Consider the following 13,745-nt stretch of genomic DNA (forward strand, 5'->3'; position numbering starts at 1 on the left):
AAGTCGTTGATACAAACTTTTCTTGGGGAGATTTAATATTTAATACCCTATTTGATTGAAAATCAAGTTCTCTCTTGCTTTGAATTTTCATTTCAATGGTTTTAGTATCTCTTTATTCAAAGATTTGGTTCTGACTATTATTAGCAAAAGAAACAAAAAAATTGGCTCTGACTCATGCAAATATATATGTATGGTCAAGGTCCCCGAATTAATCTTGGAAAAAGAAAAAGGTCTTCTAAGTAATATAGAAACAGAAAAGTCATACTGAATTTGCAAGTTTTTTTTAGGGTTAATGGTGCTTTACTCCCCTGTAATTAGGTCATTTTTTATTTACCCCCTGTAAAATATATTTTTTTTGGAATACCCCCCTAAAAGGGCATAAAAAAAATGACTTTATTTTTTTAAAAAAAAAATATTTTACAGGGGGAAAACAAAAAATGACCTATATTACAGGGGGTAAAGCACCATTAACCCTTTTTTTTATAGCAAAGTATAGTTAATTCATTTTTTTTTTAATTTAATAGATACAAATTAAACGACACAAATTTATGGTGAGATAAGGATGCTCAAACAATTGTTTGGTTGCTTCCGAACATACGACACTACGCACAAAGTCGTTTCTATTAAGTAAGAAACTTTTACATTGAGATACAAGATCAATAAAACTTCATTCCATTTGGAGCATTGTTAAGTGGAGCATTGTTGGTGGCGAGAGCATCAAATAAAGTTTTGGAATCAGTTTCAAACAAAACAACATGCATTCCATTTGATATGACCACTTTAAAAGTTTTCAGTAAGCCTAAAGTTTCGGCTTCTAGAACGGTTGTAGTAGAGAAAGAATAATCTAATTTACCTAACAAAAATAAGTTTGTAGAGTCTCAAAAACACAAATCTTACCCCATGATAGAATATGGTTGAAAGAAGATGTGTCCACAATACATTTGATTGTGCCTGTCGATGGCTTGGTCTAAGAATTACATTTGAAATATACTTTTGCTCGTTGCATACAATTTCATTCATTAAGAGTATCCTTTGCTCGGGTAACTATTGTGATGGGAGAGTTGTCAGTGTCATCCCATGGTTTAGTGATGTGACTCTTCCATAAACTCCGTATAATGTCATCCATAGTTTAGTGTGTTGTCACTCTTCCATAAACTTCATATAGTGTCGTCCCATAGTTTAGTGTTGTGGCTCTTCCAAAAAACGTTGAAATAAAATTGTTAGCATTAAGGAAGATCGTCATAATAGTGTCATGAAGGCCAAACAATTCCCAAGAACTAGTAGCCTTTGAGCAAACAAAAAAGGTATATATTTGTATGTTAGTGAGGAGATCACAAGAAACACAAGAGTCATCACAAGGAATGCCATGATTGAGGAGGTTGACATGTTTAGGCAAGCATTGATGAGCGAGACGCCAAATAATGGCACGAACTCGGGGCGGAATTTGCATGCTCCCCATATGCAATTCCAGTGGGCTTCCCCATAGATGGAAGTGGCTGCAAGAATGAGATCCGAACAAAATGTGATAAGAGGCATCAAACATGGCTTTCCATATACACCGAGTTCGAATAGAGTGAAAAAAAAATTGCTAGGCTTTCTTAGTGATATGCACCGTTAACATAAATTTTTGTATTTTATCAATCAATTTTTTTTTATCTAAGGGAAAAAAACGTGATTAAGCCTTAAAAAAAATAAAATTTATTCGTCAATCAATTTTTTTTGAAGGATAAAATTTATTCGTCAATCAATTGTTAAATTTAACCTTATTGTTTAAAAAGTCACATCCCCTGAAAAAAATCACATGTAAAATTATTTGTGATTAATTAGTGTTTTAAAAATTATATATGTTCATATTAAACTCACATTAAGGTCTTGGGTTTGAATTTAACATTAGGTATGCAATAGTGTTAAAACTTTTGGTGATAATTTACGGTCTATTTGAGTACTACTCGCGGTTTGCATCGAAAAAATTATTAAACCCATATATAAAATTTTCAAAGTTATCGAATTAAAAAAATGAAATCAATAATAGGAAGTACACAGAAATACCATATCACCACATTTATTTGACAGCGCCATAAATTCAACATCTAGAACAGTTTTTCTATCCAATTAAAATGTTAAGCTAGGAACGTGTCAGCAAGGAGAAATATTGAAATATTATAGTATTTGGAAGAATTAATATGCCTAAGAAAAGTAACAAGATGCGTGTATATATATAGATGTATATGTGACAATCAACATTCATACAGAACGAACAAAAATAAAAGTGAAGTGTGAAAAAATATTTTGCAGGAGTGTGTTAATGGAAGAAGGGAAAGGAAGAGTTTGTGTGACTGGAGGTACAGGGTTTCTTGGTTCATGGATTATTAAGAGACTTCTTGAAGATGGTTACACTGTTAATGCCACTGTTAGAGATGATCCAGGTCAGGAATAAGCCTTTCTATTTTGAAAATCTTAGGACTTCATTTCCTTATAAACAAATTAAAGGCTAAATTACACCAAAAAGTCTTTTAAGTTATTTAATTATAATAACAAGTTAGTCCTTTAAGTATTTTTCATACCACTTAGGTCATTTAAGTACTTTTCATACCACTTAGGTCCTTTAAGTTGTTTAATTGTAACTTTAAAACAACAAATAACTTACATTTTTAAGATATGAAATCCCCCTTATTCCCTGTCCCTCTCTCTAAGTTTTCCGCTCTGCCCTCTCTCTAACTTTTTCAAACCGACTTCCTTCTTCTACCTCCCCAACCAATTCAAATAATTGAGTTGCAATGTAGCTCTCCTGTTTAGTGGTGCGACGAGTGACTTTCGTCCTCCACATCACCATTTTGCCATCCTTTCCAACAGTCGGTTATTAATGTGTGACTTTGGCCTCTTTTGATGTGGATTGGTTTCAAAAACCTGAAAGGGTATGACTCTGCTAATCTGAAAGGGTCTGGTTATTAACGTATTGAACTCATCCCTCGATCTGAGTTCTTACGATGTCTGTTTGAATCTCGTTGTGTTTGGTGGCCTGACTACTTCGACTCTCTGATGTTTTCAAGTATGTTGAGATCTGCAGGTTTCAAGTTGTCGTGTCTGCATACACTTTGGTTTTTTATGCTCGAAAGAGCTTTTATGCTTGCTGCTTTGTTCAGGGAGCTTGGCACTTAGATTTTGATACCGTGTTGGCGGTCAATCCATTCGCCGTTTTCAAACCCTAACTATTATTGACAAAGGTTTACTTCTCATATTTTTTGTAACATAGTTTTGCGCCCGTACGCGGGTTCGCTAGGTTGCGTCCGTGATTAGTGGATTTTTGTTATGATAGATTAGGGTAGATTCATTAGGTCTGTTTATAACGTTGTATCCCCATTTGGGTTGTACCTGGGACATGTTTAATGTCCCCGATCTTTGCATCTCTCTCTCTTTTTATTTATTTTATTTTCCTTTTGCCTAAAAAAAAAGATATAACATGTTTAGGACCTACTCCCTCCGTTTTAAAATATAAGCAAATTTTACTTTTTAGGTTCATTCAATTATTGATGTATGTGGTCCATATTATAAATCACATACATCATTAATTGAATGAACCTAAAAAGTAAAATTTGCTTATATTTTGAAACGGAGGGAGTAGTTGATATAGAAAAAAACTTAAAGGATCAACTTGTTACATTTAATTAACTTAAAGGACCTAATTGGTACGAAAAAACTTAACGATCAACTTGTTACAATTAAATAATTTAAAGGTTCGCTGGTGTAATTTAGCCTACATTAAATAATAATCAGTCCTTTGAATTTTAAAGAAGTTGATTTTGGTGTTGCAAAATTAAAATAAAAAAAAAAGTTTTCATTTCTGGTGAACTTAGTTTAATTGTTAGTGACATTGCATGATATATACAAGGGTTAGGGTTTGAACCTATGACACCTCATTTATTCTTTATAAAAAGTGAATTTCTAACCGCTAAACTATATGACAAAAAAAAAAAAAAAAATCTTCCTACAATAAAAAGAAAATTTAAAATTCTTCATTACCCCTCTTCAACTCGTTGCCTCAGCCCTCAAAATAACATAGGGGTGTTCATATCATTTTTCATATTCAATTGAATATAAAGTGTAGCAATGGATTCAAAAACCTAAAATAAACAAGTCATTTGGGGTTGATCTAGTGGTTGGCTTGGGATCTTGGAGTTTGCTCCTCCAGAAGTCTTAGGTTTGAGTTCCTAACGTGAAAACATATCTAAACAAAAGTTAGGCATATTGTTGACCAAAAAGGTATAAAACCAACAAACACTGTTTCATGTCGTAATTTATTGAATATGTGGTAAGACCTATACATATAAAAAATAATAACATTAAAGAAAGTGGGGGTGGTATATAGTAAAAATTGAAAATCGTTGAATATGTGGCAAGACTATACATATAAAAAAATAATAACATTAAAGAAAGTTGGGGTGGCATTGGTAAAAAATTAAAAAATAGGTCATCGGTTGAACAACCAAAATAAATAAATTTTTATTAAAAATAATTTAATTATTATTTGATCAAAACCAAAAGCTTATATTTTCAAGACAAAAATTTTATTTTTAGATTTTTTAACCAATACCCTAGATACATCGGTTAACAAAACCCTTAAAATTAAACGTAAACATCGTTTATGATAAAACATTATAATATATAATTTTATCCATCTAGTAGGGTTTGTTGTTGGATAAATCCAACAAACTATAATCTCCTATGTTCGCCCTAAAAAAATATATACCCTCCTATAACGCATCTATATATCACTCATACATGCCCATAATGGGTGCCGGCCAAACAACATATATAAGATTTTTTATTAAAAAATTGATATTCAGGGTCCATTTGGATTAGCTTATTTTAGAGCTTATATAAAACAGCTTATGCAAATAAATAAGTTTTTATGTATTATTTATAATTTTTTTAAGTAGTTTATGAAAAAACCATTTATGAAGATACAAATTTCGTCAGCAAGAGCTTATAAATTAAAATAAAAGCTTATTTATTTGCATAAGCTATTTTTATAAGCTCAAACCAAATGGAGCCTTAGTATTTAACCAAAAAAAAATAGTAATAATATTTTAGAAATTTTTTGAAAATAATTTTTTTGTGTATTTGTTTGTCAATAAAAAAAAAAACTATTTTTTTAAAGAAATTACATAAAATGAGTTTATAAAAAAATTCTAAAAATTGCTTCAAATTTCTAAAAAAAGGCTATTTCAGTCTAATAACAAGTTATTATATGAATGAAATCTCCATCGACAGATGTTTAGTCTAGCAGAAAAGGTTAGATTCTTACAACATGACAAATCAAGGTTCATATATAGAAGGAATATCATGTCTTAATATGTATGAAGTGTTAGTTTAGCGGTAAAAGTTTTACTATCAGTGCTACATTAATTATTGATAATTTTCCTTTCTCCAATATATATTTGACCAACAAGCAATAAAATTGTGTTTCATATGACAGACCGCAAGAAAGATGTTAGCTTCCTCACAAATCTTCCAGGTGCATCTCAAAAGCTAATATTCTTCGGTGCTGATCTAAGTATCCCAGAAAGTTTCAATGCAGCAATTGAAGGGTGTTCAGGCATATTCCACACTGCAAGTCCAATGGATATGGAAATGAACGAATCAGAAGAAACAGTGACAAAAAGAACAATTGATGGAGCATTAGGAATTCTAAAAGCATGCAAAAATTCAAAGACCGTGAAGAGAGTTATTTACACTTCAAGTGCTTCAGCAGTGTATTGGCAAGATAAAGATGACAATGTAATGGATGAGAGTTATTGGAGTGATGAAAATATTCTTAGAGATTTGAAACCATTTGGTTGGTCGTATTCAATTTCTAAAACAATGGCAGAGAAGGTTGTTCTAGAGTTTGGAGAACAACTTGGTTTAGATGTTGTGACTATAATACCAACTTTAGTTGTTGGATCCTTCATTTGTCCTAAGCTTCCTGGATCAATCTATACTTCTCTATCTTTGTTATTTGGTAAGTGTTGCAATTTTTTCTAGTCCTTTTTTTTTTCTTTCTTTCTGACTATTAATAAGGTGGAATTTGAAATCTTTGAGGTTATAAAATCAAGCTTGTGCTGCTAAGTGCTAACGAAATATTAGTGTGGCACAAATGGTATGTTTGGGTCTCTCAACTATTTGGTCCTGAGTTCGATTCATATGTGATGTGTATGAAAAAATATTTGATGGAAAATGTTAGCACCATAGATGAGTTACCACGAGGTAATAAGACTATATATGCAGTTGCGCGTGAAGAATACATTTGGTTTTTAAAAAATAATATTAATACTGTTTACAAAAAAAGTATTGCCATTACCTTGATTTTCCTAATCTAATATGTGGAAATTCACAATGAATACCAATAAATTCAATTTTAGGCATACCTCTAGTTTCATTGTAAAGATGCTAATTAAGAATAGAAAATGGATGTTGTAGGGGACAAGAATCCATTTGGCTTCTCTCATCTCCCTATGGTGCATGTTGATGATATTGCAAGAGCACATATATTTCTGCTTGAGCATCCTAATCCAAAAGGGAGATATAATTGCTCACCATTCATGGCAAATATTGAAGAAATAGCTCAACATATTTCTTCCAAATACCCTGAAATTCATATACCAACACTGGAGTGAGTTCTAATGTCAATATGTCATCCTCCATAAAAAATTCTTTATTAGATTAATGTGTTATTTCCTTTTTTTGCCAAGAGTGCTATTTCCTTTTACTGTAACTAGTATTTATTTATTTTTTCACAGGGAGCTTAAGGATATTAAAGGTGACAAGCTCCCACATTTAACCTCAAAAAAACTCATGGATGCTGGATTCGAGTTCAAACACAGCCTTGAGGAAATGTTGGACGATACAATTCAGTGTTGCAAGGACAAGGCTTATCTTTGATTAGAAAAAATAAAAGGGTTATATGAGTTATCAAAGTTTTTTTAGCTTGTTTTGGTGTCTTCTCCGTCAAACCTAGGATTGATTGGTGGTGGAATCCGAATGAGTGTGGGAATTTGGCTCAATTGTGGTGATGAGAAGTTGAAGTGTTGTTTGTGGTGTTGAGAAGGTGAGGTATTGTTGTTAGGGGTTTGAGCGGGTGTGATGATTTTCTTGAGTGGCTTTGGTGTGAGTAGCGGGTGATAGGTGTTTGAATTTTGTTTATGTGGCCATTCATGAGGGAGTGTAAGGTTTTGGCTCACATTTTGGTTTATGTTGGTTGCATAGGAGTTTAACTTGGTTTTCGTGTTGATTTTGTTTTGGAGGTTTGTTTTTTATTGGTGTTTATGATGTACGGTGTATGCATTTCCTTTTGGATGTTCCCCTTATATTGCGCTCTTTACTTTATAGTTTATGTTTTATCGATTCATGTTCGTCTTGTGCATAGACTTAATTATTAATAAATTTTACCATTAAAAAAAATTACACAACTTTTTAGGTGGATTCTAGGGTGAGGGAGCAATTAAGTCCCTCACCGGTGGACCATGTCTAACAACCATTAGATTAAATGAGTCCACAGTTTTTATCATACACCTTCATGCACTTGATCTCTTTTATTTCTTCTCCTTTCCTCTTTGATTTGTTTAGTGTTGCCTTCCTTGTTTTCATCTATCACCTTCTCAAATCTCATTGTCGTTCATTCCATCATGCACAACTTTTCCATAATAATACAGTTCTTTTGAATTTATGAATTATCTTTCAAAAATTAAATGTATCGTTCTCCCTCAACATGTTGTTCTATAACTTAATCATTCTATAAATATTTGATTCATAAGTCATACCCTTTTTTTTTTATTTCACGGAAAACTTATACCTTTTTATTCTTCTTAATTTCACATGTAAAATAAATTAAAATCTAAAGCTCTAAACTTTTTTTCAGGCAAAAAATTAAAAGTTTTTAAATTGATACGGTGACTGAATTTTCTTTTAACCTCTGATTGTCTGCAAAAGCAAGGATTGTGTTTTTAACCCAGGCAACAGTTGTGGAAATAACCTCACTCTAGAGCCAAGATTTTACCGGTGAGAGAAGAAGATATTTGTGATCCAGTGTAGATAATATACAATAAGATGTGTGTAATTTGATTAATCTGACGTTGGTCCACCGGTGAGGGACTTAATAGCTCCATCACCCTAGAATCCACCAGCTTTTTAATATAAATTTACTACTTTTGATACTTTAAAGCAATGCACTAAAGACACTCGTTAGCATTCTCCATATGTGTGTGAAGCAGGGAGAGGAAGGCGACCGTCCTAGGCCAAAAATTAACTTTAAAAATGACTTGACAATTATTGTTGATCTAAGGACGCATAATAGGAGGGCATAACCCAAAATGGGTCTTAAATTTGAAAAGTGCTCTTCTTCCTTTGGTTTTTGCTCATTCCCACTCCGATTTTCTCTAAATAACCCTAGTGTGAGTTAACTCACGCTCGGTACCTAGCGTGAGTTAACTTGCATTGATACCAGCGTGAGTTAACTCACGGTTATTATATAGCAGACAATATCTTGTTTCTTCCATTTCACAACATTCAATCTCTAAAATTCTCTCAAATCATCCAACACCAAATTTTGTCGAATTCAAATCAGCCACCACTACAATAAAAAGGTAAGTTTTCATAATCCATTGACATTTTATGTTTATACGTTACATTTTTGCTCTTTAATTAGAAATGTTTTAGTTTTAGGGTTTATGTAAATTTTGATTTTTTTGGTATGAAATGATTAAATGTGTACATGTAAATGCTATGAATTCTTGTTAGACTAGATTTAAGTTCATTAAAAGTTTAGATGTTTGCATGTTTAAGTTTTAGTTTTTGCACTCCAAGTGTTTGATGAAATGTTTGAATAAAATTTTCATTGATTATTTTTAATTTTTTATGGTGTAGATCTGAAGCAATGGACATTTATCCAGTAGATCTGAACATGATGTTAGCTGCAATCTGCTTCAACGGTGGAAATCCCAAATCTGTTTAGGGTTCAGGTCAATGTCACGTTACTAGATCTGAATGACCAACTAGATCAAATCAACCGACAACTCAACCACATAGACACAAAGAGGGTGGACGACATTGGGTATCGAAGTCCATCCTGACAGATTGCAGTTCATCCTGATGATGCTCACAAACGATGACGACGTGAGGATCATGTTCTCGATATTTGGTCAGCACATCATGTTCTCGACGATCGAGTTTGATGTTTTGTTGCTGAGATCTTCTGAAGATACTCTCAAGAGTTTGCTTTGGCCAGATGAAGATGTTTAGGTTGTATTAAAATGTTGTGTCATTATTTTATTGGATTTTAGCTTAATTCTTGTTAGTTTGCCAAAGAAGTTTGCATTGATGTGTTAAAGGTTTGCAAGTCTCTTTGAAAACTCGAAAGAATGGAGAGAACACGTGTTGTATTCTCTCGAAAAAAAACTATATAGGTTCTCACATCGAATTCCTTCAAATAAGAATATGGTGTCGAGAGTGGATGCATTTCCAAGATGTTGTTTTGAGCTTGATCATGTTTCTCTCACTGCTAGAAAAAAGACATTTAACTTCCATGAATTTAATTTAATCAATGCCAATATTTTCGGAAAACTTCCATGAATTTAATTTAAATCCAACATCATGATGATACAACATCATTAAGGAGAATGCAATGTAATGCAGCGCTTTGTTTATTGCCCGATTTGAAGAGATGGATTAGAACTAAATAAATTTGTAGTATTCTATTAGTTTGGAATTGATTCTGCGTACTTATGTATTTTTAGTTATGATTTATTTTGGAAATGAATGAATTGATGATTCTAGGATATGCTTACCATTGAGCAAATGAATGTTTTTAAAAAATGTAGTGAATGATTGGGAATTAAAAAACTAAGATAATGTATTGTGAATGAATGAATATGGTAAATGAATGTAGTGATAACCGATGATGGATGTTGTAAAAAATGCACGTTTAAAGGCTTAAATTTTGTTATGTTAGCCTGTCTAAAACCGGCGCATGTTAACTCACGCTAGAAATTAGCGCATATTAACTCACGCTGGATAACAACGCAAGTTAACTAACATTGAGTACCGAGCGTGAGTTAAGTCACGCTAGGGTTATTAAGAGAAAATCGGGGTGGGACTGTTTGTTGTTTTCCGCCTTCGGTTTCATAATTTTTTTGCCATATTTGTGGTTTTCTTATCCCCTCCGAATTTTTTTTAATTCTAGAGTTGATTTAAACTAATATTAATATTATTTAACTGAAAATATTAACTGAGAGTAAGCTAGAATTATCCATGCATTTTGTGTATAAAAAAGAACATCATATAGTATAAAACCTTAAATTATAATACATCATATAGTATAAATTTGAAAGCCCGTGATGCATGAGTGAGTTAAGCCCATGTTACATGACGACACTGATCTTTCTGTTCAAAGGGCATGCATGCATTAGCAAATGATGACAAACAGTATTCAACATCAATTATCATAGTTGGATTGCTTCGCCTCCTCTTATGACCAAAAGGAAGGGAAAGTAGAATAAAAGACAGGTTGATTCAAAACAAAACAAAACAAAAAGGATGTGACTCACGTTATTTACATTTTAATGAATCCAAATAAATGCATGGTTAAATTCACTTCTTATAAATCGTTTTTAAGAAAATATTTTCGTCATCTATAAGTAGCATTATTAGTCATCTCTTAAAAAATATAAACATTTTTAGGAAAATAATTCACGTATGCATAAATCGAACACCTAATCACATACTTATATGAGGCCCAAATCTCTTACTACATGACCAATCCATTGTTGGTGATATTATTGTCTTTTTTATTGTTTATCATCTATTTATTTGTTTTCTTTCCAATTCGGTAAGATTAACTTTTAGAGTGAAACCCTATTTTAGTCCATGTAAACCCAACTTAGCTAAAAAAATGAAAAGAAATAGTGTTAAAAAAAAAAACCAATACGACTTAATTTTTATCTCTTTATAATATATTTTTACTCTCTTGATTTTTCTTTTTAAGTACACTTATGTTATTTTACAATACAAATATTTATTTTTATCCTCATATTTTTTATTTTCTCTCGTACCAAACTACTATTCATCTTATTATCTATTTATTTTCAATTTTATCATTCCTATATATTTCTTCACCAAACCAAACAAACCGTAAAAAAGATATGAACTAAGTTGTCCAAGTTTATTTTTCTCATAGACTAAAAGTATTTTTTTTCTAGAAGACTAAATTGAGTCTTTTTCAAAGACTAAGGTTAATAAGAAGATGTGTTATTTTAATTTGTTAATTAGAATATGTGAGTCGTTTGAAGTGAACCATTATTAGCTAGAGGTGATGCATCTTAGGAAATAACAAAATTTATTCTTTTCGTATTTTTCATTTTTTTAATATTTATATAATTGTTCATTTAAAAGATCTTTATGTTAAGAAGTAAAATTAATATAAATTTTTAAAAATATAAATACAAAATATTTTAACAAAGTACCTAGGGCTTAATTTCTTGCTCTCAACATCTAGAATATATATCTTTTTTTATTTCTCATAGATTCTCTCTATTTGTATAATCTTATGGGAAGTGTGTCAACACAACACTAAATATAAATATAACTTTTGGCTATAAATCGTATCTTAGTTCACAACTTTAAGTCTAACTTATTTCACTTGACTGAGCTTCGGCTGCTATCTAAGATCTATCTTTTTATCAATTTTTCTTTTGGTCATAGCTATTTAAGATTGTGACGTTCGGTCGGAAAAATAAATTCTTGAAGTTTAAAAGAACGTGCCAATAGAAAAGTCCTCTGAATTTTTGTCTGTGGAAATTTTGAGAGTACATTTGAAAATAAATTCATGAGAGTACTCATGAACGTGCCAATATTGAATGTTTGTGTGTAGTCATAATAGTACCATTTTAGAATAAATAATTAATAATGTAGTCTTGCACGAAAAAGTTAACCGACTGTATATAAAAGAGGGATATGTGAGTAGTGTACACTAAAAATATTTTGCAAGAGAGTGTAGTAATGGAAGAAGGGAAAGGAAGAGTTTGTGTGACTGGAGGTACAGGGTTTCTTGGTTCATGGATTATTAAGAGACTCCTTGAAGATGGTTACACCGTTAATGCCACTGTTAGAGATGATCCAGGTCAGTAATAAGTTTGTTTTTTTTGTCAAGTAGTCTAGTGGCAAAAACTCGTTCATCTTAAATGCAGAGAAGTGAACTGTCTGTGATTCGAATCCAACTCTTGTATATATTTTATAATGTCTCTACTAGATCTCTATAATTCATTTCCTTATGAATAAATTAAATAATAACGAGTCCTTTGAATTTTCATTTTCTCTCATGTACTTATAAAAAAGTTGTTTTTCGTGTTGCAAAATTAAAATTCTTCCTGCAATAAAAAGAAAAATTAAAATTCTTCCTTTCTCCTCTTTAACTCATTGCCTCAGCCTTCAAAGTAGTGTAGGCGTTTTCATATTCAATTTAATACAAAATGCAACAATGGATTCAAAAATTCAAAAAAGAAAACAAGTCAAAAATCGAAAAAAAAAAAATTAACATTTTTTAAAATGGATTGGACTGATTTTGAGTTCCTAAAGTGAAAACATATCCAATCCTAAGGCCAAAAAATCAGGCATATTGTTGACCAAAAATGTATCATGTCCTTTCTATAAATTATAAATCCAACAAATACCGTTCTGTGTTATAGTTCATTGCACGTGTGGTAAAACTAGACATATCAAAAATAATAACATCACATTCCTTCAAAAAAATAATAATAATAACATCACGTAGAGAGTTGGGGTGACATTTTTTTGAGGGAATGGTTGAGGTGACATATATAGTAAAAAATTGAACAAAAAAAATGTGTTTCTGTGATTTTTTTTTTTTTTTTGGTGGCCGAGGTTTTGAAACCCGAACCTCCCATATATTATGCATTGTCCTTACCAACTGAGTTAAGCTCACGAGAAAAGATGATTTAAACATATAGAGAGAAGATATGGAAAAACCTCAAGATAACTATTTAAAAAGATGGAGAAATTAATAGGTTAAGGAGAATTATTTTATTTTATTTTAAAGAAGTTAAGGAGATTTTTTTTTATGAAAGGTTAAAGAGAATGTTAAATAGTGCTTCAGGGATACTGGTTAAACAATCAAAGGAATTAAGTTTTTATTAAAATGATCAAAAATAACAGCTTATATTTTCAAGACAAAATTTTATTTTTAGATTCATTAATCAATGTCTTAGAGGCATCGATTAACAAGACCTGATAAGTTAAACCTTTATGAAGTGCGTTAGTTCAACGGTAAGAGTTTAACCATCAGTGTTACATTAATTATTGATAATTTTCCTTTCTCCAATATATACTTGATCAACAAGCAATATAATCGTGTTTCATATAACAGAGCGCAAGAAAGATGTTAGCTTCCTCACAAATCTTCCAGGTGCATCCCAAAAGCTAAAATTCTTCAGTGCTGATCTAAGTATCCCAGAAAGTTTCAATGCAGCAATTGAAGGATGCATTGGAATATTCCACACTGCTACTCCAATTGATTTGGAAATGAATGAATCAGAAGAATAAATATAGAAGTTAATTTTGCAATTGAATTGCCACGATGAATAAATATAGACTTAAATGTAATTTTGACCTCTCAAGTTTCGCAAATGTGCCTTGGAAGAGTTTGCCGTCCATTTGAGTTACACAAAGTTCAATGGATTAATCTCTGCGGTTGTGCG

The 13,745-nt window shown here is 31.5% G+C and overlaps 2 protein-coding genes across 2 annotated transcripts; both read left to right on the forward strand.

Moving 5' to 3' along the window:
* The first annotated feature begins 2,233 nt into the window (after positions 1-2,233).
* LOC120577194 (vestitone reductase-like) lies at positions 2,234-13,605 on the forward strand. Its single transcript, XM_039828336.1, has 3 exons — positions 2,234-2,294; positions 12,020-12,151; positions 13,415-13,605. The coding sequence occupies exons 2-3, from the start codon at positions 12,031-12,033 to the stop codon at positions 13,588-13,590; spliced, it is 297 nt and encodes a 98-aa protein (XP_039684270.1). The 5' UTR covers positions 2,234-2,294; positions 12,020-12,030; the 3' UTR covers positions 13,591-13,605.
* LOC11442108 (vestitone reductase) lies at positions 2,239-7,339 on the forward strand. The gene is made up of 4 exons (XM_003623670.4): positions 2,239-2,426; positions 5,477-6,001; positions 6,460-6,652; positions 6,780-7,339. Exons 1-4 carry the CDS (start codon positions 2,306-2,308, stop codon positions 6,919-6,921), a joined length of 981 nt encoding a protein of 326 aa, XP_003623718.3. The 5' UTR covers positions 2,239-2,305; the 3' UTR covers positions 6,922-7,339.
* Positions 13,606-13,745: the final 140 nt, after the last annotated feature.

The sequence above is a fragment of the Medicago truncatula genome, chromosome 7 (genome assembly GCF_003473485.1).
Source record: "Medicago truncatula cultivar Jemalong A17 chromosome 7, MtrunA17r5.0-ANR, whole genome shotgun sequence".
In the NCBI taxonomy this organism is placed as follows: Eukaryota; Viridiplantae; Streptophyta; class Magnoliopsida; order Fabales; family Fabaceae; genus Medicago; species Medicago truncatula.